The sequence below is a fragment of the Oryzias latipes genome, chromosome 2, assembly GCF_053564925.1.
Source record: "Oryzias latipes strain Hd-rR chromosome 2, Olatipes_Hd-rR_3.1".
NCBI lineage: Eukaryota > Metazoa > Chordata > Actinopteri > Beloniformes > Adrianichthyidae > Oryzias > Oryzias latipes.
The window spans coordinates 34,996,539-35,022,094 of record NC_136238.1 but is presented as its reverse complement, the minus strand read 5'-3'; the positions used below and the strand labels follow the sequence as shown (position 1 = coordinate 35,022,094).

The 25,556-nt window shown below is 42.5% G+C and overlaps 4 protein-coding genes across 5 annotated transcripts in view; 1 reads left to right on the top strand and 3 right to left on the bottom strand.

The window, feature by feature from the left end:
• Window positions 1-25,556, top strand: part of LOC144987275 (uncharacterized) — a 371,740-nt gene that overhangs the window by 228,218 nt on the left and 117,966 nt on the right. The window lies entirely within an intron of this gene.
• Window positions 1-25,556, bottom strand: part of LOC144987279 (uncharacterized) — a 141,155-nt gene that overhangs the window by 25,194 nt on the left and 90,405 nt on the right. The window lies entirely within an intron of this gene.
• Window positions 6,977-12,428, bottom strand: LOC144990537 (uncharacterized). The gene is made up of 2 exons (XM_078944059.1): window positions 12,416-12,428; window positions 6,977-8,015 (listed from the first exon to the last, which is right to left on the bottom strand). Exons 1-2 carry the CDS (start codon window positions 12,426-12,428, stop codon window positions 7,438-7,440), a joined length of 591 nt encoding a protein of 196 aa, XP_078800185.1. The 3' UTR covers window positions 6,977-7,437.
• LOC144987842 (uncharacterized) overlaps window positions 8,041-25,556 on the bottom strand; it is a 78,417-nt gene continuing 60,901 nt past the window's right edge. Inside the window, exons 1-3 of one of the 2 annotated variants that reach the window (XM_078937392.1) lie at window positions 20,717-21,787; window positions 19,971-20,393; window positions 8,041-13,153 (exon numbers count right to left, since the gene is read on the bottom strand). In XM_078937392.1, coding sequence (XP_078793518.1) covers window positions 12,543-13,153; window positions 19,971-20,393; window positions 20,717-20,888 — 1,206 coding nt within the window. In that variant the 5' untranslated portion in view covers window positions 20,889-21,787 and the 3' untranslated portion in view covers window positions 8,041-12,542. Of the gene's footprint in view, window positions 13,154-19,970; window positions 20,394-20,716; window positions 21,788-25,556 lie in introns of those variants that run through there. The other variant, XM_078937396.1, reaches the window with a different exon arrangement.

Below are 25,556 nucleotides of genomic sequence, written 5' to 3'. Positions count from 1 at the left end.
GATCTTTTACTGCACCACAGTTGTCACAAATGTCAATGAAAAGACCTTAAAATGATGCTTTGAACTTGCTGTTGATAGAATAGTTCATTACTACAGGAGGACGGGGGGGGGGGGTAAAACCCTTTTAACTGGACAATTTGATGTAATTTCAGTGTTTTTTATTTTTATTTCCAGAGTTGAATAAAAATGGTCATTAAATTATTTCAGAATTATTTTATGTTTTCAGCTCGAAGCCTCCAAAGTGCTGGGGGCCCCAAGTCTCCCCCCCCTCCTCAGTGGTGGACAATCATAAACAGCACAGAGGAGAGGCGGAGCCTAAGTGCTGAATTTGCTGAAATCATTGAATTGATGTCATTCCTGTTTCAGCAAAGTCCTATTGTCCATTATTAGCAATTATTCATGACAGGAAATGAAACCATGTGGTAGTGCCTTTCCCCGGGGAGTCTGATTCCTGGATGGGCCCGCCCTCTGACCCCAGGCCTGTCCTGCCCCCTCCTAGTCATCCACCTCCTGTTGTAACAGTGACATCTGTCCACCACTAGGGTGTCTCAGCTCTGATCTGTTCGCTCAGCTGATGATAAAAAAAAGTAATAATTCTGGAACCAGAACAGATGAAGCTGAAATCCATGAAACTCAAAGACAAAATAGATTTGAATCTGGTTTCAGATCTAGTTTTTATTCAATTATGATGCAACGAATCAGAGACAAATATGAAATATTCAGTGGTCTTCTCTCTAGGATTAAAATGAACACTCAACTATGATTTGGTACCAGATTTAAGCAGCCAAGCAAGCGCAAGAGGTCCGACCTGCATGTTGTCTGGCTGGATCTGGAAACCGCCTATGGTTCATTTCCTCATCAGCTCATTACCTTTGCCTTAGAATTCTTCTACATCCCAATTTCTATCCAGAGAGTAATATGCAACTATTTCAGCAGTTCCTAAGTAGGTTACACCACACAGGAAGCTAAGACCAGCTGGCACCACCTTGAGAAATGAATTGCAATGGGCTGCTCAATCTCTACCATCATCTTCACGGCAGCCTTCGAGGTCATTCTGATTGGTGGTAGGGAGATGGGGGGAGGGATAAAGTCACAGTCAGGCCAGCGACTACCAGCCTTGCGGAGTTACATGGATGATGTAACAAGCCTGCTGCAAACAGCACCATGTACTACCAGGTTCCTGAAGAGGTTTGAAGATCTCCTTGGATGGGCCAGAATGAGAATCAAAGCTTGGGAAGACTGTATACGGCTGAGCTGTCTGACACCCACATGCCAGTCACCATCATGCTCCAGATCACTGACGGACTGGAGAGGATTGAGAAAAGCCACCTCCCAGGGAAATCCAAAGTCTGGTGCTACCAATTCATCCTCTATCCATGCTTGATGTGGCCCCTGAAGTTGTGTCAGATTACATCATCCACAGTAGCAAAAATGGATGCCATAGCCAACAATTTCATCCGTAAATGGTTTGGCTTACCTCGAAGTCTGTCCAACACAGGCCTTTTTGGGAAAACACACTCCAGCTTCCATTGAAATCCATGAGCCTACGCTACAGACAGGAGAAAACAAGGCTTGTGCTTGAGCTGAGAGACTCAACTGACCCTGTTGTAAGAAACACCAAGGCACCTGTCCGAACTGGAAGCAAATAGAGGCAGAAGAGGCTGTTGACCAGGCCATCATCAAGCTTAAGCACAACAACGTCGTGGGAAAGACGCAGTCGGGAAGAGCTGGATTAGGCTGGGGAACAGCCCCCAAGTTCAGGTCCAAAGCCACAAGAAGTGAGAGGAAAGAGCTGGTGATTGAAGAGGTGACCAGGAGCGAGGAAAACCAGAACAAGATCAAAGCACTCAGCCAGTCACAACAACATGGACAAAATGGGAAGGCGTGGTCAATAGGACCATAGGGTGGTCTGACAAATGGAAGATGCCTCAAGCAAGGCTGAGCTTCCTCATCCGGGCCACCTATGACACCTTACCCAGCCCCAGCAATCTGAGTCTATGGTTTGGCTCAGAGGAAAACTGCCATCTCTGTAAGACTCCAAACCCTACGTTACAGCACATCCTGTCTGGTTGCAAAGCAGCTCTGGCCCAGGGTAGGTACAGATGGCGGCATGACCAGGTCTTGAGGAAACTGGCAGAGGTTCTGGAAGTACGGAGGGTGGAGGCAGCCAAAGATCATCCCACAAAGACACCGTCTTTGATTCACTTTGTTGGAGAAGGGGCTTGAGCACAGAACACCAACCAGAGAGGGACACCATCACTGCTAACACCAGGATGTGACTGGAACTTAAGGGTGGACCTCAACCGTCAGCTCAAGTTCCCACCAGAGATAACTACCACCTCTCTGCGGCCAGATATCAACCTGTGGTCTTCTGCAGCCAAAGCAGTAATCCTGGCAGAGCTTACAATCCCTTGGGAGGGAGGAATGGATGCTGCATACGAAAGGAAGAAGGACAAATACACAGAGCTGGCAGCTGAGTGCCAAGATGCTGGGTGGTCAAACATCATCTGCCCGGTGGAGATTGGCTGCATTGGCTTTTTTGGAACATCCACCTAGCTCCTCCTTAGGAAGATGGGAGTGACTGGGTTGAAATTGAAGAAGGCATCCAAGGACATAGTGGAAGAGGTGGAAAAAGCCAGTTTCTGTATATGGTTGAGGAGGAAGGACAGTTCGTGGGGAAATGATTGGTCCTAAGGGCCAGGGCTCCAGACTAACTTTTTTCACTAGGAGCACAGTGGCCCCTAACTGAAAATTTTAGGGGCACAACCAGAAAATTTAGGGGCGCATACCGTAAATCAACATTCTAACAAAATCTATTAATTTCCACTGTATTACTAATAAATACTTTAATAATAGATGCAGAAATTACGATGTGCTGTTTCAAATTCAGTGTCACATTTTATTCTGCATTTTTGAAGATGCAACAACAGGTAAACTGACAGCACCATTGCTGTCATGACAGTACAAATAAGTAAAGAAAACGGATGGAAATTTATCTTTGTGACACCAAATAGGTGCAGCCAAGATGCACAACAAGCGTGTTTGAGATCACCCAGGTGAACTCAACGCTGCGCAGATCACCTGGTGTGTGACATATATTTTTGTTTTTGCTCCAACATTAACTGTCAATCATCACAAAAATATTGCGAGAAAGGGGTGGGAGTAAGGGGCAAACCTACCCGGACACAGCTGGAAATTTAGTACTGAACTGACTGAAAGCTGCCCTACAGACTACAAAACAATGCATTATGGGACATGTGTCCTGATGGTTTTTGTAGTGGAGTGATTAATTAAAATAATTTAAAATACCAATTCATTAAAAAAGGCTACATACATTACAAAATATTAAAATAATCATAAAATATATAATAACACAGATCATACTAAGGGGGAGAAGAATATTAAATCTAAATTGAATGTTAAGGACAACTCCAACTTCCTGTTCTCCTTCAGTCTTGCTGCAGATTCGCTTTCATCTCACAGCCCCCCCCCCCCCCCCCCCCCCGGTCTCCCCAACGATCCAGGCGAGGTGCCGGTTCATCTCAAACACGTCTATCGTTGCATTTTCCCCAAGTATTTTCAGTGTGTCTACAACTAATGTTGTTTTTGCTCGCACGTGTTTAAAGTTCAAGCCCCGTTATCTGTCACGCATGTAGGTGTGGGACATTTATTCTCCTCAGCTGACCCGTGTGCTGCCGTAACCCGTATGATGCGCCGCCGTAACCGTAACCACAACCTAAACCTTCCTCCGGGTCTGTGCGGCCCAGAGAAAAGTTCAGCACGGACTGCATGTATTTAGAAAATTACGAGCAAATAAATACGTTCTAAAGGAAAGTAAGGAACTCCTTAATGTGGTCCGGGGAAGGGGGCTGTCAGGTTTCCTGCTTGCAAAACCCTGTCATTGTCACGCCCCCAAGAGTCATATACCCCACTGTGATTGGTTGGTCAGCTCTAGGCCCCTCCACCTATACGCATTTTAGCCACTCACAGTGACTTTCCCTATTCTTCTCACACGCAGTGGCCGCCTCACACACAGGCATCACGCGAGTGTGTGCTCGCGTTTCATGAGTATGTGCGCGAGTGTGTGTGTCTGCCTGCGTGCGTGTGCGCTCGCGTCTCATTGATTATTTCATTGATCATTGACGTGCCCCTTCCACGTTTAATGTATAAAAAAATACGAAGGGTGGGGGAGGCAAATTTACTGCTCGCACATGTGCGACTGGATGTAAAATTTAGTCGCACACTCTCAAATTTTGGTCGCAAAATGCGACCAATTGCTCGCAGTCTGGAGCCCTGCTAAGGGCATCTGCGGGGGGCGGTAGGGAGACATCTCTGCAGTTGCTCCACCACCGTGAGATGTTCTGGGATTAATGGAGCGAAACATTAATGAAGGGTGGCTCCTGGCTGATGAGCCTGCAGCTGCCCAACTGGCACCGTCGGAGGTGCATCAGGCGGAAACGCCATGCAGGTGGCTTTTACCTGTGCTTACATCCAACCTGATATCTCCACATTCTTCATGTCTTCCATGCATTGTGAGATAAACACAGACACCGCTCCATGTTGCTATCAGGCTAATAACATTAGCTGATAGCTCCTCCCACACGCGGCCTGGTGCGTTCACAGGCTCTGGGACGTAGAAGCTTAGTGGAACTCCGACAGGCTCCCAGCCCAACATAGATCACTACTATATGTTCACGATAAAATAAAAACCGCAGAACACACCCTAAAATCACCCAAATTATGCATACCCATCCAAAGCCATTTTGACCCACAAATTTGGAACCAAAGCCGTCCAGTCTCTGGCAACACTGTGGATGTGTTGAGGTGCATTCTCCCCCCTGTGTTGAGGGGTGGGGATTGCACCATCACGTTCACTGAAGCAACTTCCATCAATGTTGTTAGGGTGCTGCTGCTTATGTCTGAGTAAAGGAGTAGCCAATCACAAAAGTAACTCCGCCTTGTCTGGTTTGATTTGATCTGCTGAAAAAGCTCTTCATGAAATAAATATGTCATTCTAAAAACAGAAAAGTGAAATAAAAACAAAGATACTTTGGAAAATATTGATTTTGAAATCCAAGGTCCAAAAGAACATAATAATAATGTTCAACATGATTCAAATGAATAATTTAAAATATTGTTTTAAAATAATGAACAGGTTTTTAAAGCAAAATGAAATATATTTCATAATAAAATAACTAATTCAAAATCTGTGTGCTGGTTTTTCACAATTTCATGATCTTCTTATATATTCATGAGAGATTTATTGGTTGATTGTGCGATTGCACAAGGTCATATTTATTTATTTATTTATTAATATTTTGGGGCTCCATACTCAGAGACACCAAATATTCAGAAATGAAGATTCCAAACAGGAAGAAGGATTTTTAAAAAAATGTATACCGCACACAAAAAAATATGTATAAATACAATTTGGAAATTTTTTAAATCAAGAGAGTAAAATAGATCAAAATGCAAGATGCAAAATGTCTTGGCTGAAAAAAAAACAAAAACAGGATGTGATAGGAGCAGAGATCAGCTCAGGTAGGTGCAGCGCATCTCCTCTCTACAGCCCTTTGCCCTGGCATTATTGAGGAAGTGAAAAGGAGGTCTTTACTCACAGCACAACAACACTGTTGGTCACACTTTCCAGAGTTTAACAGTACCCACGTTCCCCTACTTAGCTGAGTTTTGCGTTGAACAGCGTGTCACGTCCTGACCTCATCTTCTTCCTCTCCCAGTCGCGTTGAGGTCCTTGCTTGCCTTGTTTTACAGTGGGGAACATGCCTCTGTGTAACGCCTTCCTGCTCTCAGGGTACTTCCTCCTCTCCCTGTCCCTTCCTCGTCGGGGCTTTGCCGTCCCCCCCACCTCCATCCAATTAGTGCTTTTTTGCCCTTTTTATAAACTGTACAAAGCACAGCAAACTGAAACATCCCAGCACAAGTCACTAATAGAATTTTACAAGGCCAAAAAGGATTATTGAAACAAAAAAGTTTTCTTTTGCACAGCTGGCATGCAGAATGTGATCTGAATGCTTTATAAATCAGTAAATAGATATATTCGCATGGCACATATCTGTAAATAGAAATATGCAAATCATCAGGTGTAAAAAAGGGGTGGGATCAGACAAGAGTTCTCTTTAATACAGTGGTCCCCAACCTTTTTGTCACCGCGGACCGGTACAACGCAAGACACGTTAACCGCGGACCGGTGGGTGGGTGGGGGGGGTTTGAGGTGCAACGCAAGGCACGTTTACCGCTGCCTATTAAAAGCAGATTTCCCTTTTTCCCTTTTATAGCGGGTACAGGTTCTCCCTTCATTGGCCCGTTTCCCCTTGTCAAAGCAACTTTCTAAAGAAGTTTGTTTTTTGCTTATTATTTTTTTATTTTGGTTGTTTGGGTTTAATTTTAGCGGGGTATATCACGTGATGTTTGGTGTCATGACTTTGACGTGCGTTAAGTGTGACGGATTTAACTGAGAGAATCCGGTCACTTTTCAAAATAATACGTTTTTTTTTTTTTTTGAAAAAAACAATAAAATGGAAATTATTTTTTCTTTCTTTCTGTGCGTCCCGGTGCCAAAATTTCCCGAGGCCCGGTTGAGGACCACTGCTTTAATCCACTCCTTTACAAACACACTGTCTTGTTTTATTCGTCTATTAAAACTACTGTTTATTTTTCATTTGAGTTTGAAATAAAGAAACTGAATCTGAAACCTAAACACACACACAAAATCATGCACTAAATTTAGAATAAAAGTAAGCAACCACCTTCCGACATTTACAGTATTTCTTAAAGGTGTCGGCGTAGTGGAGTTGCAATAGCATAGACACGACATGCTATACTCTGTTTCCATGTGTCTTAAAAAGACTAGCCGTCTCTCTCTTTTTCTCCTCACTGGTTTTCCTCCTTCAGTGTGAAGAGGAGCTGCTATCACTTTCTGACTCAGACAGCACAAACAAACGGATGGAAGAAAGACTGTGAGCAAAAGTTTATTTGTCTTCTCCCTCCTTGTTTTTACACAGGAAGGTATCTATAAGAATACAGATAAGAATAACGGATTGAAGAACATAGTCGAACAGAGGAGTACTATCAATAACATCTTACAATACCCATCTCTACTAAATGGTTACTTGACCTAACAAAGCATACACTGCAGTCACTTTTTTTGTTATAATAATGGCGATATGTTCACTGATGATATTAGAAAAAAAAACATCCTAGAAAGTTTGAATATCATATCAAAACAAATTCTTCATTTCTACACATTCAATACTCGTGAATTCTTCTAATGAAGTTACTTAATCAATATTGTATGGAGGCCATCAGTCTGTGGCTCTGTGAACATGAAATGAAAGCTCAGGTTGCTATGGAGTTCATTTAATCATTAGAGTTTGACCACAGGAGTTTCAAACATCAGAAGCTTATTTTGCAAATTTTTTAAGGCTTCTCTCCTGTGTGAGTTTTCATGTGTTTTTGGAGATTAGCTTTTTGATAAAACCTTTTTTTACATTCTTTACAAGAAAAAGGCTTTTCTCCTGTGTGAGTTTTCATGTGTCTTTTGAGACTAGATATAACACTAAAACGTTTAGGACATTCTTTACAAGAAAAATGCTTTTGTCCTGTATGAATTCTCATGTTCGATTTGAGAGTAGACGTTTCACTAAAACTTGTATTACATTCTGTACAAGGAAAAAGCTTTTGTCCTGTGTGAGTTCTCATGTGTCTTTTGAGATAACATGTCCGACTAAAACTTGAATCACATTCTTTACATGAAAAAGGCTTTTCTCCTGTATGAGTTCTCATGTGTCTTTTGAGACTGGATGTTAGATTAAAACTTGTTTTACATTCTCTACATGTAAAAGGTTTTTCTCGTGTGTGAGTTAACATGTGTGATTTAAGATGAGATGTTTGATTAAAACCTTTATCACATTCTTTACAGGGAAAAGGCTTTTCTCCTGTGTGAATTCTCATGTGTCTTTTGAGAAGAGATATACGACAAAAGCTTTTATCACATTCTTTACAAGTAAATCGCTTATTCAATTTTCAATTCAATTCAATTCAATTTTATTTGTATAGCCCAAAATCACAACAACAGTCGTCTCGATGGGCTTCGAAGTAAAACATGAAATCAAAAGGATCACGAATACAAAGAGTTCAATAGAAAAATACTAAAATGAACTAACAAACTGACTAAGCTATACTGGCATCCCTGCCCTTAGACCCCCCTTCGCGGTAAGGAAAAACTCCCAAAAAAACCGGATTCCGGAAAAAACGAAGAAACCTCAGGGGTGCCCACATGAAGGAGGGATCCTCCCCCAGGACGGACAGGCGATTTACCAGAAATCTTAGAGAAGAATTAACTTATCTAAATCTACAACTACATATATAAAAGTCCAGCAGACGAGCTCCATCCAGCCGTGGTTGTGGGTACAGTCAAAGGCGCGAGTCGAGCCGGAGACAGGAACCACAGCCAGGTGTAGGAGCAGGAGCAGAAACGAGGTAAAGGGTTAGGTACAGAGCAGAGACGAGCCAGAGATGAGCCAGAGGCAGGATCCACAGCCAGGTGTAGGAGCAGGAGCAAAGGCGAGGTAAACGGTCAGGAACTGGAGCACGGATGAGCCAACTGGAGTCTGGAAGCACTCCCACTCCCCAGGAGGGGAGAGGAAAAGAGGGACAATACATGAATCGCACTGCACCAAACAGAGGCATGGAGAACTAAATGATAAATTATGATCAAGAATAGAGGAGAGGAAGGGTAGAAGTAAAAAAGGAAAGAGGACAGAACCCCAGTGTACCATAGTTACCCCAGCTTCAACTTCTAGCAGCCTTTTAAAAGAAATAGTTATTATTAAGTTTAATTTAAACAAACTAACATTAAGTTAAATAATCTCTGAATACTAACTAGTCTGACAATAAGCCTGTCCAAAGAGGAATGTTTTCAGTCTAGCTTTGAATGTAGAAACTGAGTCGGCCTCTCTTATATGAGCTGGGAGTTTATTCCATAAGACAGGGGCTTGGTGGCTAAACGCTCTACCTCCAACCGTACTTTTACTAATTCTAGGAACCACAAGCAGTCCTGCATTTTGCGAGCGAAGTGTTCTGATTGGTTGGTAAGGGACTATGAGGTCCTTAATATAGGACGGGGCCATTCCATGTAAGGCCTTATAGGTTAACAGGAGGATCTTGAACTTAATTCTAGAATCAACTGGGAGCCAATGGAGCGAAACCAACACAGGAGTGATGTGATCTCTTCTGCTGGTTCCAGCTAACAATCTAGCAGCTGCGTTCTGAACAAGCTGGAGACTTCTTAAGGAACTCTTAGGACACGCTGCTAACAAGGAGTTACAGTAATCCAGCCTCGACGTAACAAATGCATGGATGAGTTTTTCAGCATCACTCTTAGAAAGTATATTTCTGATCTTAGCAATATTCCGCAGGTGAAAAAAGGCAGTTCTACATGCCTGAGATATGTGAGCCTTAAATGATAAATCCTGGTCAAGTAAAACCCCAAGGTTTCTAACTGTGGAATTGGGGGCTATACTTATACCATCCAGGGAGACTATCTGAGCAGACAGAGCATCTCTGAGGTTTTTAGGACCAAGTATAATGACCTCAGTTTTTTCTGGGTTCAAGAGGAGGTAATTAATTGTCATCCAGGTCTTGATGTCACTGATGCAGGCGTTCAGTTTCTCTATCTGGTCATTCTGGTCAGGCTTCATGGATAAATACAACTGCGTATCGTCGGCATAACAATGAAAATTAATGCTGTGTTTCCTGATTATGTTTCCTAGGGGTAACATATAAAGCGTAAACAGGATCGGTCCCAAGACTGAGCCCTGTGGGACTCCATAGTTGACTCGAGTGCACTGAGAGGAATGGCCATTTACATTAACGAACTGATACCTATCAGACAGATAGGATTTAAACCACTGGAGAGCAGATCCTCTGATCCCTATGTCCTGCTCTAATCTATGGAGTAAAATACCGTGGTCGATAGTGTCAAAGGCAGCACTGAGGTCCAACAGGACCAGAATAGAAAGTAGTCCCTTTTCTGAGGCCAATAACAAGTCATTAGAGACTCTAACTAGTGCAGTTTCCGTACTGTGGTGAGGTCTAAACCCCGACTGAAAGTCTTCAAAGTGGCTGTTGTCCTGTAGGTGGCAGTAAAGCTGCGTAACTACAACTCTTTCTAGGATTTTAGAAATAAAGGGCAGGTTTGATATCGGTCTATAGTTGGCCAAGATGCTAGGATCCAAACTGGGCTTTTTCAGAAGAGGTTTAACAACTGCATATTTAAAAGACTGTGGCACGTAACCCGTTTCCAGAGAGGCATTTATCATTGTTAATATGGGATCATTAATTAGGGGAAAAGTTTCTTTAAAAAGTCTAGTGGGAATTGGGTCTAACAGACACGTTGAGGATTTGGAGGACGTAATAATTGATGTTATTTCCGCTTGATCCACAGCAGTGAAGCAGTCTAATGTTACAGAGGTTTCTAAGGATGCCTCCATTTCTACCGCTTCAGCCTGTTCTGGGCTGATAGTAGGAATAACTTGATTTAACTTATGTCTAATATTTGAGATTTTACTATCGAAAAATGTAAGAAAATCATCAGAGCTGAGAGAAACAGGAACATGTGGTTCTACTGAGCTCTGACTGCGAGTTAATTTAGCTATAGTGCTAAAAAGAAATCTTGGATTGTTTCCATTCTCTGATATTAAGGTTGAATAGTACTGGCTTCTAGCTCTACGCAGAGCTTTTTTATAATTTAATAGGCTATGTTTCCAGATATCCAGAGACTGCTCTGAACCGGAGCGGCGCCATTCTCTTTCCAACTTACGGGTTTCTCGTTTAAGAGAACGAGTTTCAGCGTTAAACCACGGTGCTACTCGGTTTTGTCTGACGAACTTAGGTTTCAAGGGGGCAACAACATCAAGTGTACTCCTGAGGGCTTGTAAGGCATCATTAACAAAGTGGTCATTTATACTAGGACTGATACTATGGGAGCTGGTCTCAGAGTATTTTCTCAGAATATCACTAAGTACTGGCTGAACTGTGTGTTTAAACTCAGACACAGAACGGTCAGTTAAGGTTCTTCTAAGCTGTTTCTTATTCACTGGGGCAGAAGGATGTTCCAGTGTAAGCTGGAAGGTAATCAGAAAGTGATCAGAAATGATGGGGTTAAGAGGAAGGACACTCAGCTGGCTGATCTCTATCCCATGGGTTAGAACAAGGTCCAGGGTGTGCTTATGACCGTGAGTGGGTTCATTCACACTTTGGGTGAAACCAACATCATCTAATAAAGCTGCAAAAGCCTTTCCTAGGCAGTCACTGGGGTCATCAACATGAATATTAAAATCCCCTAATATTATAATTTGATCAGAATCTAAGACAATAGTCGATAGGAAGTCGGAAAACTCAGTTAAAAATTCTGAATATGGGCCGGGGGGGCGATAAATAATTATGAGTAAAACAGGTTTTCGAGTTTTCCTGTTTGGGTGACTTAAAGACAATATGATGCTTTCAAATGAATTATAAGCATTTTTAACTTTAGGGCTGAGAAGTAAGCTAGACTGTGATATTACTGCCAAACCACCTCCTTTCCCTGAAATCCTGGATTTCTGATAGTTAGCATAAGTGGGGGGGGTTGCTTCATTCAATCTAACATAGTCATCCTGATGGAGCCAAGTTTCTGTTAAGGCTAAAAGACTAAGATTGTTATCAGTAATTAACTCGTTGACTAAGAGGGACTTGGAGGAAATGGATCGAATGTTTAATAAACCGCATTTAATGACATCATAATTCTGCTTGTGAGAACTGCTGTCTGTCACTGTAAGGTTTCTATGACGCGCTCCTTTCATTTGTCTTTCAGCACATAAGCTAAAGCTAGGACCTGCTTGACTTTCCCTGCATGGGTTTTGCACCGGCACTAACCCTAAGGGAGGCTCAGAGGAGCGTTTTACACTGCTGCTCTGCGCCCGGGTCTCGTCTCTGGATTGTCAGGTTAACAGACTAAGGCTAGCAGAAATGTTTCTAGAAAGAAGAGCGGCACCGTCCCGAGTGGGATGGACGCCGTCTCTCCGCATGAGACCGGGCTTCCCCCAAAACGCGCTCCAGTTATCCACAAAACCAACGCCGTTTTCTGGGCACCATCTAGAAAGCCAGCGGTTAAATGATGAAAAGCGGCTGTACATTTCATCATTGACTAAGTTCGGCAGGGGACCAGAGAAAATTACAGTGTCGGACATCGTCTTAGCCAGTTTACACACCGAAGTTACGTTTAACTTAACCACCTCTGACTGTCTCCGTCGGGCATCATTACCGCCTGCGTGAATCACGACTCGACGGAACCTGGACTTACTCTGAGCTAACATCCTAAGGTTCCCCTTAGGATGTTAGCTCAAGGTTCCCATGCTTATCTTCTGCATGGATCCTTATGTGACTTCTGAACTGAGATTTGTTCCAAAAGCTTTTACCACATTCTTTACAGATATAACATCTTTCATCAGACCCAGTTTCCATGTAGTCAGACGGGTTAGTAATTATTTTTGAGTTTTTACCAGACTTGATTGAGAAAAGTCTCTCTTCTTTTGGAAATTGTATTTTTTACCAAGATTTGTCTTCTTGGGATTTTTTCTAACATCAGAGTCACACTGACCTGCTGACATGTGAGAGCTGTCCACACTTTGGACATGACTTCTGTCTCTTCTCTCCATTTGATCTCTGTTCTGTGGGTCTGTCTCTTCATCTGTAGTTGATGTTGATTCTTCATGTTGGTTTCCTTCTTCATCCTGACTATCAGTTACATTAAAACTCTGCTGATTGTTTGGATCTGCTTCACTGTTCTCATCTTCCTCATAAGTAGGAATCTCCATCAAGGTATCAGTCTCCTGCTTCAAATCAAGCTGATCGTCATCCTGACTGCTGCAAAGTTCCCCTGGTTCCTCTTGAATCTGTGGTGGTTCTGGTTCCTCCTGTTCCTCTTTAATCTGTTGAGGTTCTGGTTCCTCCTGTTCCTCTTTAATCTGTTGAGGTTCTGGTTCCTCCTGTTCCTCTTGAATCTGTGGAGGTTCTGGTTCCTCCTGTTCCACTCTGAAGTGCCTTTGCTGGTTGCAGAGATCCTCCGCTTCAGTCATCCATTGCTGGGGGAGGACTGCAGAAACACAAGAAGATGCCTTTTATATGTTTTGCGGACTTTGATCATTGTTAAGCAACAATTCAGATTTCAAAAGTCTTATAACTCTTCAATTTGTCAAAATATTACACACAACAAACAAACAAAAAAAACACAACAAACAAAATGTTGTTCAGTCTCAGGTATTTAACCCCACACAGGCTTCTCCAGTCTTTCACCCATTACACCAAAGTTTTTTTTATATTAGTTCGTTATATACGAAGTCACCAAGGTCACCACCTAACTTTGCATCCTCATCCCTCCATATGAAATCAGAGATCAAAGTGACTCACGGGACGTGAGAGTTCTGTCCGTTGGATGAACGTACGCGGCTTACCGGCTCTGTCCACCGCTGATAGGGTTTTAAGTCATTCCATGCATGTGGGGGTCTCACCCGATTGCAGAAATAATTCCCCGAAAAGTCCACCATCTTGGTTGGACCTCTCTCCAACGATACGGTAATCCTTGCCATGTACGTATCCTCCGGCTGTCAACACCCATGTCTCCTTGCTTCACCCCCCTTTTCCTCCTCTTAATTCGTTTTTCACCTGGCCACAGGAAGTCCCTAGGTAGCCATATTTGTAGTCCAGAGTCTCCTGAACATTTAGCTTCCATACCCCTGTTATCTATTTAACATAAACTCCAAACAAAATAAACATATAGCCAGGACCATATTAACCAGGGTTAACAAAGGAAAGTCAATACTAAATTTTCTCTTTTCTTTTCAGTAAATAAACAACTCCATACATACATGTACATATGTGGCAATGCTACAGTCTCATTCAGAATATGCACAACTTAATATTTTAATTTAAAGAATGGTATTATGGAGTCCCATACTGTTCATAATTAAATAAATACATATTTAAATAAATAAATAAATATGACCTCATGCAAATACACAATCATCCAATAAATCTCTCATAAATATATAAAAATATCATGAAATTGTGAAAAACCTCCACACAGATTTTAAATTAGCCATCATATTACTCAATATATTTCATTTCGCTTTAAAAACCTGTTCATTATTTTAAAACAGCATTTTAAAATATTCATTTTTAATCATGTTGAATATTATTATAATTCTGTATCTTTTCAGAAGCTCCTATATCAAAATCAATATTTTCCAAAGTATCTTTGTTTTTATTTCATGTTACTGTTTTTCACAATGACTGATTTATTTCATGAAGAGCTTTTTCAGGAGAATGAGTCAATCTGTCAATCAGAGAAAGTGGGCGTGATGGAAATCGACTCATATTCCTGGATACCCGCTCAGCGGTGTGCCAGTCAGAGAGATGACATATTTCAGCGATATCTGCACGGCTTTGCTGACATTAGAGATCAAAAGCGACAAACTGTCTGCTGCAGAAGATGCAAACATGGACGACTCTGTTTTTGTAGTTTGAGGGTTTGTGTGGACCAAACCACAGAGGAGCTCCGGTTGTCCACGTCTCGAAGTCCAGCGTTGAAACATTCTTCATTCTCACACCATTCACTCAGAGTTCACATCGTGCCTTACGTCGGCTCACAGGAGGCGAGCTGGCGGACCGACAGAGAGTCAGACCAGGCAGCTGTGCAAAACGGAACAAGCCTGCTGAGGCCTCCTGAACCTTATGATATTTTTCTATTTTCATTGAGACAATGATTATAAATCAGGTCTTCTGATTTTATTTTTCCCTCTCAAGGAAAATGTTGAAACTTTCCTGCGATGACGTTTCTGACATTTTAACACTCTCCATGTGCATTGTGCATCCATGCATTGTTACTGAGATAAGCACAAGCAACTGCTCCATGTGGCTATCAGGCTAAAAACATTAGCTGGTAGCTCCTCCCACACGCGGCATGGTGCGTTCATGGAAACTCCAGTTCATAGAAGCTTAGTCCAACAACCACTCAGCCTAACATTGACCACTACTATGCATTCATGAGAAGATGAAAATTGCAGAACCGACCACAAAATCACCCAAATTATGCACACTCGCCCAAAGCCACTTTTATCCGCAGATTTCGAACCAAACAAAGCTATCAGGCTAATAACATTAGCTGGTAGCTCCTCCCACACGTGGCCTGGTGCGTTCACAGGCTCCGGGACGTAGAAGCTTAGTGGAACTCCGACAGGCTCCCAGCCCAACATAGATCACTACTATATGTTCACGATAAAATAAAAACCGCAGAACACACCCTAAAATCACCCAAATTATGCATACCCATCCAAAGCCATTTTGACCCACAAATTTAGAACCAAAGCCATCCAGTCTCTGGTAACACTGTGGATGTGTTGAGATGCATACTCCCCCTAGTGTTGAGGAGTGTGCATTGCACCGTCACGTTGTCCGAAGCATCTTCGATCGATGTAGTCTGGGTGCTGCTGCTCATGTCTGAGTAAAGGAGTAGCCAATCACAAATGTTTCTCCGCCTTGTCTGGTTTGATTGACAGACAGAGACATTCTCCTGAAAAAGCTCTTCATGAAATAAATCAGCCATTGGGAAAAATGGCAACATGAAATAAAAATAAAGCTACTTTGGAAAATATTGATTTTGAAATCCAAGGTTCTGAAAAAAGACGTTTTTAAAAAAAAATGAAAATATTGAATAATATAAAGGCTTATTTAAAATCAGTGTGCAGGTTTTTCACAATTTCATGATCTTTTTATATATTTATGATAGATTTATTGGTTTATTGTGTATTTGCATGAGGTCATATTTATTTATTGAATTAAATATTTATTTATTTAATTATGAGTAGTATAGGACTCCATATGTTATAGCTTAAGTTAAACGCTAAATCCAATAAACACTTTTATAAAACATTACCCACCACCTGTGACTGCTGTGGAGTGGACATGACTGTTTCTTAGGTTTAAACATTTTTCCAAACATACCTCTAGTACAGGGGTCGGGAACCTTTTTGGCCAAGAGAGCCATAAACACCACATATTTTTAAATGTAATTTCGAAAGAGCCATACAACACTGTAGTGTCCCTTTACCACACTGAGGCATGGAGACTTAACCACTTTTAAGGTTCTTTATTTTGGTTACTGTAGACCGTAACAAACGCCGTACAATTAATTCAGCAACTCCTGAATCTCTCCCGCCGGGACGACAGCGCTTCTCCCAACTTTATATTCCCCTGCTCCCACTCCAGCCCTCCCATTTCCCTTATTCGGCCCATAGCTGAACCCCATTGGTCCAAATTACCTAACAACAGGCTGAGCGACAGAACTGAGAGCCAATCAGATCGCTGCATGATGCGTTCTGAACTCCAGAACTTATAACACGGTCCAACAGCCACCCAGTCCAACTCAGTCCGCGACAATATGTGTATCACTAAATATTCAAATGAATGTGTGCATTTGATGTAATTTCAACATTTTTAAAGTACAATAAGTCTGTGGATTCTTTTTAATAACATTTTTATGCTGTTGCTAATAAATGATGAGTATTTCTCGTGGTACTTTTGCTGATGGTCTAGTCTGGTTTATACGTGGTGAGTTTCTGCTTGCTTCACGCAGGCGTTGAGACTTTAAACGTGATCATAGGTTTGTCTGAATGTTCTGTAGATGTGAGAAAGACTGCTCACATGCAGACGCGGAGCCAAACACACACTCACACACTGCAGTGAGTGACGGGCAGCGGGTTATACGTTTTTACAATCCCTGCGCGATTCACCTTTCTGCCCGTGACCCCCCACCCTCTGCTTTCTTCCTCACACATCCCGTCCCCGCAACTTCGCGCTCTTTCTCAGAGACGGGAGCGGGCAGTTTTAGGCACGGCAATTCACAGATTTCCGGCTGGTACAAACTCTGTGAAATAATAGATAATAGTAACTGATAGCGCTGGCGCAGATTTTTCTCTCCAAGCACCGATACAACTCCGCGCCTCTGGCATCCCATCGCGCCCGGGAAGGACTGGTCTGATAACATTTTTAAAAAATATATAATTAAAGATTTGTCTGCGAGCCACATGTGACCATCGCGAGCCATAGGTTCCCGACCCCTGCTCTAGTAGTTCAAAAATAATTATGACTTTATAACAAAAGACATAAATGACAGTTTCAATAGATGGATGCAGTTTAATACATCACTGATTGGTCAAATTAATGTCTACAAAATGAACATTTTCCCAAAACTACTGTATGTTTTTCAAAATATCCCCCTGCCACCGCTTGACGGCTGGTTCAAAACTATAAAACAAATGATTATTTGTTTATATGGAAAAATAAAAAATCTAAAATAAGGCTATCGCTCCTCCATCTGCCTTACAGTGAAGGAGGACTAAAATGCCCTAATATAATGTGGTATTACTGGGCTGCACAGCTTGGGTCTGTAAGATACTATTTTACAAAAAAAAGATGCCCCACAATGGGCAGAAATGGAATATAAAACTTTAATCCCATCTTTACCTCTTTATATATTTTCCAACTTGGAAGCTAACTTGAACAAGAAAACTAATAATTCAAAGGTTATAAACATGATCAATGTTTGGTATAGTGTAAAAAAAAGTAATGAAATAACAAAATACGCTATCACAGCTAAGGCCCATTTTGGCAAACCAGCAATCTCAAAGCAGGCACAGCAGATGCAGTGTTCAAACAATGGGCAATGAATGGTTTGGAAAAAATTCAAGGCCTGTATCCAGCAGCAGCCTCAGACATGATGTCATTCGAAATGCTACAATCAAAATATAATATTAATAGAAAAGACTTTTACAAATACCTACAATTAAGAAACTATATTAGAACAGAAAGAAAATCTCTTTTAAAGCCACAAAAGTCTAAACTAGAAGAACTGGTTACCAAAGACAGTAGGAGAGGAGCTATTTCAGAATTTTATCATTTGTTACTTACAAACTCAAAAGAAAATGCAAATATGAAACTTGATGCATGGAGAAAAGACCTAGAAACAGACATATCAGTAGAATAATGGCGAGTAGCCTGCACAAAGGCACAAAAGCAAACTACAAACTCAAGATTGAGGCTTTTACAGTATAAATGGTTAATGCCAGTTGTTAAATTAAATAAATTCAATATCAATGTTCCAGATACTTGCTCAATATGCAATGAGGAAAAAGGAACACTTTTTCACCGTATATGGAACTGTAGAATAATAAAACAGTTCTGGTCTGTAATCAGAGAAACTATCAAACAAATGATCTCAAAATAAAATAACACTGAAACCAGTCATCTTTATTTTGGGAATCTATCCCCAGAATAAGATATTCTGGATCAGAAAAATCACTTAGACATGTGTTTATTGCAGGCTAAAAGGTCAATAGCAATTAACTGGAAAAACTGCACAGGACCAACACTAAAACAATGGACTAAACTGATGTTAACTGTACTGCCGATGGAACATAGAACATTTTTGTTAAAAGGAAAGAAGAACTTGTTTGAAGCTGTTTGGAGACCATTTATAGCATTTGTTGAGGGCATGGATCTGTCTGACAGTGATGATGTTTAAAACTTCAGCCTGAACTGAACTGTATGCTGGATCTCTACTTATTTTTTGAATAAAAATAGGTCTCTGCAGAAAGTATATCAATGTTTTGTGTTCAAGTGTTCAAACCCATGTTGAGTATTTTATAAGACAAACAATTTACGGTGTCTGAGATCAAGTTTATATTTTTTTCACATTTTTATTTTTAAATGCTTGTTCGTTTGTGAATGTGTGTTGTAATGCAAAAAAAGAAAAAACCAATAAACATATTGTTGGAAAAAAATGAATGATTAAATTACTTAATAACAGGTAATGATTAATTAATCACATAAAGAATTCATCTCATGACAGCTGTAATAAAACTGTCATAATTCGTTTTTTGACATTTTTAAAAGCTACATTTCATAAATGATCATCTTAACAGCCAGAAAAAACAGAAATAAAAGGTATTTTGCTAAACAGTGAAGTGGAACTTTTTGGTTCTTGTTGGGTTTTGGTCTGGAAGAAACTGGATCAAATGGTTCTTTAGTGTTAAAGGTTCCAGACTCTTGATCTCCACTGAAGCTATGAGTATGAAATGTCATTCCACAGACAAACCATCAACAAAATGATCCTGATGCTGCTGAGGTTCTTATGGAAGTGAAGCAAATCTCAGCAGAGATGCAGTTTTTCTAAACTGAAATCACTGACATTAAACAGCCTGAACATTCATGGAGCTGAACTGGACACAGAAAAACCTCCCTGTTGTGTTTCCACCCACCAATGAGGAGCAGTTTGATGAAGATGAAGCTGCACTGGAGGAAGAATCAGTCCAGAAAAGATAGAAAACAATTCTGACACTAAGCAGTTTTTCACTGATGTGTTCAGGTTTGAATCTTTTCTGTCTGCAGATCCATGAGCAGGACCCTGTCTTTGGGTTTTAGCTTGAAATGTAGTTTTGGAAATAGAATCTGTCTGAATGTCTGGAATTGGAGACATGGAGACATCAAAGAGGTTTAGATGGGATTTTGGGTTTGACAGAGAAATCTGCTGAAAAGAACTGAACTACAAACTTAGAACCACAGACGACAAAACAGATTGTACTTTTTTATCTGCTAACAATTTTCTCTTTGATCTGTTAAGGTTTCCTGTTTGTCGTTAGCTGGAGGGACTAACTAAGATCATGTGATTTGAAGAATGTTGTCGGCTGCACTGACCAACAATGTCTTCTGTCTTTTCAACTGGAAGGGACAGAAGAGACTCTTCCAGGACACGCTGTTGATGGACTGCATGTTTGGAGAGCTTGAAGCTCAAGATAGAACCGTTGTTGAAGTGAACATACCGATAGTGTGGAGATGAAGATCAGAGTCACACTGACCTGCTGACATGTGAGAGCTGTCCACACTTTGGACATGACTTCTGTCCCTTCTCTTCCTCTGATCTCTGTTCTGTGGGTCTGTCTCTTCATCTGTAGTTGATGTTGATTCTTCATGTTGGTTTCCTTCTTCATCCTGACTATCAGTTACATTAAAACTCTGCTGATTGTTTAGATCTTCTTCAATGTTCTCATATAGCTCATAAGTAGGAATCTCCATCAAGGTATCAGTCTCCTGCTTCAGATCAAGGTGCTCTTCATCCTGACTGATGCTGAGTTCCCCTGGTTCCTGTTTCATCTGTGGAGGTTCCGGTTCCTGCAGTTCCTCTTCAATCTGTGGAGGTTCTGGTTCCTCCTGTTCCACTCTGAAGTTCCTCTGCTGGTTGCAGAGATCTTCCTCTTCAGTCATCCAATGCTGGGGGAGAACTGCAGGGACACAAACACAACAAGGAGCCTTTTATATGCTTCCAGGACTTTTGGGTTTTTTCAAGCATCAATAAACTCTGTGATCATTGAAGAAAATGTCTGAGGAGTCTGAGACTAATGGAAATGAATATATATGCAGAGGTGGGTAGTAACGCGTTACAATTACTTAAGTATCTTTTTGGTGAATTATACTAGTCTAGTGAGAGTAAGAACAAGAAATTTATTTGTTTAGCACAATTTATACACAAAGCAGAAAAAAAGAAGAAAAAAGAAAAGCATGAAGCTCAAAGGACTTCTCTGTTTCTTTGATGAAGATCACATACCTATGTGGTGGAGCTGCAGCTGTGGTTTCCAGATGACATCCAGCAGTCTGCGCTGACGACAGAGCTCCTGCTCGTACTGGACGATGGTTCCTTCACAGAGTCTGCAGATTTCTTCAGCAGCAGCAGCTAGTCGCTCGCTGATCAACTCTCTCAGAGACTGAAGGGAAGACATGGTTCCTGCTCCGATATTCAGCTCCAACTCCCACAAACACCGCCGTCCTATTCACTGCAGCTCCGATCGATCATCTGCTAGTCTCACAATCACAGCAATCCACGTTGTCTTTCCGTTCAACACTTCTTCACTCATTTACGACACTTTGGAAAATGCTGAGAGTTCCCACACGAACCACGTATCGTCCTTTCTGTCCAAAAACCTCACAAACGTCCCAACAAAACACCACCGTCCTCTCAACACAAGCTAACGCTGCTAGCCTGCTAACAAGCTAACGCTGCTAGCGCCTCGTGCTGTTCTTCTTCTTTGTTTGACTAACAGCGTCATGGTGCTTTAGCGCCACCAGCTGGTCTGGAGTGTTGTCTGTCTTTCATGTTATGATGTCGATGGTGGGGGAAAAGAAATTAAGATAAATAATAATAACAATAATATAATAAAACGTCCGAGCCAAAGAAAGTGGTCTGAGAAGAAGCAGCTCTGAAGCTCTGCAGCTGACGGTGCAGCTTCAGGACTCATGAGGAGGACCACACTGCAGCGCCTCCTGCTGAAGCATCAGAGAGTCTGCAGACAGAAGATCCTTCCAACAGCAGAGAGGTCTGCAGGAGCTCTTTCCACCACCAGCAACAACCTGAACCAAGCAGGACCTACAAGAAGTTCAGCCACTAAACTTCCACAACTCTGTCATTTCCTTTCAGAAGCTCTGAGCTCCGTCTGAGTCTGCAGAGATGCTGAGCTCCTCAGCTGCAGCAGCTCCCACAGTCACATGAAGGTCTGCAGCTGCAGCAGGAAGTCCAGATGTTTGCAGCTGCTGCAGCTCCCACAGTCACATGAAGGTCTGCAGCTGCAGCAGGAAGTCCAGATGTTTGCAGCTGCTGCAGCTCCCACAGTCACATGAAGGTCTGCAGCTGCAGCAGGAAGTCCAGATGTTTGCAGCTGCTGCAGGTCCCACAGTCACATGAAGGTCTGCAGCTGCAGCAGTCTGGTGCTGTTTTCCAGTCAGTGTTCTTCGTAGATTCTAAAATAGATTTATTTCTTTGAAGATTTTTTCCTGAAATTCGAAAAGTTTGAACATTTTCTGCCAGAATGAATCCAAATTGTTTGGATTTGGTTGTTTTGTCTTTTCTACATTTGACCAAACCCAAAGTGGGAGGAGTCATCTTTCTGCAGTTCCTCTGAATCATGGACAGAAGTTGTAGATGTTCCACTAGAACAGTGTTTTCTTCTTCTGTGGATGTTCTAGTGTTCTGAGCACATTGGTAAAGTCTGCTGCATTATCTGTCAGCTTCCATTTTCAGCATTTGGATCCTCAAAGTTCAGGAAGAAACCAGAATCCAAACTGCTTCCAGTTTCCATGTTTGGGATCTTCTGGACCTGTTGAAGGACACAGATTCTTTCCACATCATGAAGCTGTTCTTCTGAAGCCAAACGGCCCACAGTTCTATGCTGATGATGCTCTTCTTCACCAACAGCCTCTCAGATCACAGATGCTGCAGTTTGCTTGGTTTGCTGGAAAGCAGCAGCGCTGCCACGCCCACCTGAAAGAGCCTCAGAGCTTCTCCAGCTGATGTCTTCAACACTGGGACTCCATCCCTTCTTCCATTCATCTTTCTGTCCGTTTGCTTTGAGGCCCAGATCCTCACCTGCTGCTGGCTTTGGTTCAGCAGCTGCTGACTGGAACGCTGAAGCTCAGAGCGTCCGGCGCTTTGATCTTCTGCACATTCAAGTGTGGAACAGATGCAGAGAAAAGCTCCAAAGTTCTCAGAGGAGCATTGATTCAGCAGATCTTTAGTTTCTGGAGACGACTTCAATGGAAGAATGAAAACCACATGGATTCAAACTGAAACTCTGTCAGAGTCAATAAAGTTTTTTCAAAGATGAAGTTCTTGAAGGACAAAGCTCTCCTTCACTGTCAACACACACAGATGATCAGAACAGTTCCACATGTGTCTGCATGTTCTGGGAAGTTCTCCGGTTCCTCTGATCACGGGTCCAGCAGCGTGTTTCAGGAACACGGATGATCCAGAACATGGGATCAGACTGAAGTCAGCAGCTTTCAGCTCCTTTTGGGCTTCAAGCCCAGAGAGAAGACAGAAATGTGAGGAAGGCAGAGAACATGAAGGGTTCCTGACAGGAAAGAGAAGTTGGAGCCAGAAAGACTAGAACCGGATCAGGACCAACTCTGGACAGTCCTTTTAGTGGTGGAGCACAGACAGAAGCAGCATCATGTTTGTCACAGAGACGTGAGCTTTGAGGAGCCACTCTGCAGCTTGACCCTCTCAGATGTCAGCAGCTGTTTGTGTCCTCAGATCCAGTCAGACACCAACATGTTCCTCAGAGAACAGCATGTCAGCACACACTGCACACGCTTGGATCCATGCAGACGTGTTGGAAGCCAGAGCTTCAGGCCGGCCTTCAGTGGATCTGTCCGTTCATGCTGAATGGGAGCAGAAGAACGTCTGTTTCAGCTCTGCTGCTTCAGCTCCACTCAAACTGCTGGGAACTCCAAACTCTCTCAGAGGAGAAAAACAGCAGAAAGCTTTCTGCAGCTGCTCTCACAGTGGATCTTCCTCTGTCTTCTTCAGCAGCAGATGATGAAGAGTCACTTTCTTCAGGTTCCTCTCAGTCCTGACCTTCATTCCTGATGGACCAAAGCAGACTGACAGCAGCTCTTTAGCTCCACAAAGAAAACTCTGCAGTTTCCCAAAAACCTTCTGAAGCAGAAAAACCAGGAGACTTCCTGTCTGTCTGTCTGTCTGTGTTGGAGTCTTCCTCCATCTTCAGATGATGAAGGTTTCTGCTTTGGAACATTCCAGAAAGCCTTTTGAAAGCCTCCTGATGATGCTGGAGGACAGGGAGGAGCGCAGGAGGATGCAGGAGCTCCCAGAGGAGGAGAGGCAGGAGGAGCAGAGGGAGCGGCTGCTGGAGCAGAAGCAGCTGCAGACGCACTTTTGGCTCTGGGCTTCAAACTTTGATCAGGAGGAAGAGGAGGAGCTAAAGAGGAGCAGGAATGCTGGGAGTGGGACTGGAATCCAGACTGAATCCAACATTTAGGGACAAAAATGGCGTCTTCCAGAAATAAATCAGAATCAGAGTCTTTATTGTCATTGTAGATGGTGATACAATGAAATTGCAGCAGCCTTGAAGTGATGAAGTTAAATAAAATAAAAATAAAATAGAATAACTGTATTTACATTTCTAACAAAAAATGAACAATATGTGCAGAAACTGTTAAATATTAAATATGTATGGACAAGCTAGAATGGAATGAGTTGAGTTGCTGTGAGCGCAGCATAGTAGATATTGTGTTATTGCACAGAAGTCAAGATATTGCACACATGTGTAGTCAGAGATTTAGCATTTGTATAAAGTCAGAGTGGGTGTAGTTGGTGGAAGTGTGTGTATTCCGTATGGTGATTTCCTGTGGAAAAAAGCTGTTCCTTAGTCTGTTTGTCCTGGTTCTGATGGACCTGTACCTCCTTCCAGAGGGCAGCAGTTCAAACAGAGAGAAAGCAGGATGGGTGGAGTCAGTGATGATGTCAGTCACTCTGCTGAGGCAGCATGACTGGTAGATGTCCTTCAGTGAGGGGAGGGGGCAGCCGATGATCCTCTTCTGTCTTTACCACTCTCTGGAGGCTCTGCTGTTCTGCTTCAGTGCAGTGGGAGAACCACACTGTGATGCAGGAGGACAGGATGCTCTCAATGGTTGAGCGGTAGAAGGTTACCAGCAGCTCCTGGTTCACATTGTTCTTCCTGAGTCTTCTCAGGAAGTGCAGGCGCTGCTGAGCCTTCCTGATGGTGTTGTGAGACCCTGTGAGGTCAGCAGAGATGGTGGTGCCCAGGAGGGTGAAGCTGTGGACCCTCTCCACACAGTTTCCATCGATGTAGAGTGGGGGTGGATCTGCTCTGTTCTTCCTGAAGTCCATGATGATCTCCTTGGTCTTGGTGGTGTTCAGGATGAGGTTGTTAGCCTGACACCACCTGGACAGTTTCAGGACTTTGTCTCTGTGGGCCGTCTCGTCGTCCCCAGAGATCAGCCCCACCACAGTAGTGTCGTCTGCAAACTTCACCACGGTGTTGCTGGTGTGGGCTGGTCTGCAGTCTGCTGTGTACAGCATGTCCGTCACTGAGGAGTGACGTCACTGAACACCGTCACTGCCTGGACCTCTTTCTGGGTCCTAGTGCCCTAAAGGTTACAGCTCCTGGTTCCACAAGAAAAAAGTCCATTCTAGAGGCCACTCTGACGTCATCATCATCAAAGACAGCGTTACCTAGCAACCATACCAAGACCATAGCAGCTATAGAGGGAAACACAACAAACCATCAACGGCGGTTAAAGCAGTCAGACGTTTGTTCTGCAGCTCAGCAAAAATCTCTGCTTTAGGTTTTGGGGAGAAAAACAAAGGAAAACACACGGAGAAGGATTCTGCAAAGGAAATCCCAAGTTCTATTGGTAAGTCAGCGTCCTGGAAACATGCTTTGTTGGTTCTGAAGTGGCATGAATGCAGACTTAGATTGGTTTGTTTCCTTGGATTCTTCAGATGGATTCAAGCTGTAAATGTTGTCAGCATAAAGCAAGTTTGGACTAAACTAAAGCAGAAAGTGGCTTTGAAGATGGTCAGGAGAAATGAGGGCTTTTTTCAGGAATTCTTGGAAGAGGAGGACTTCTCC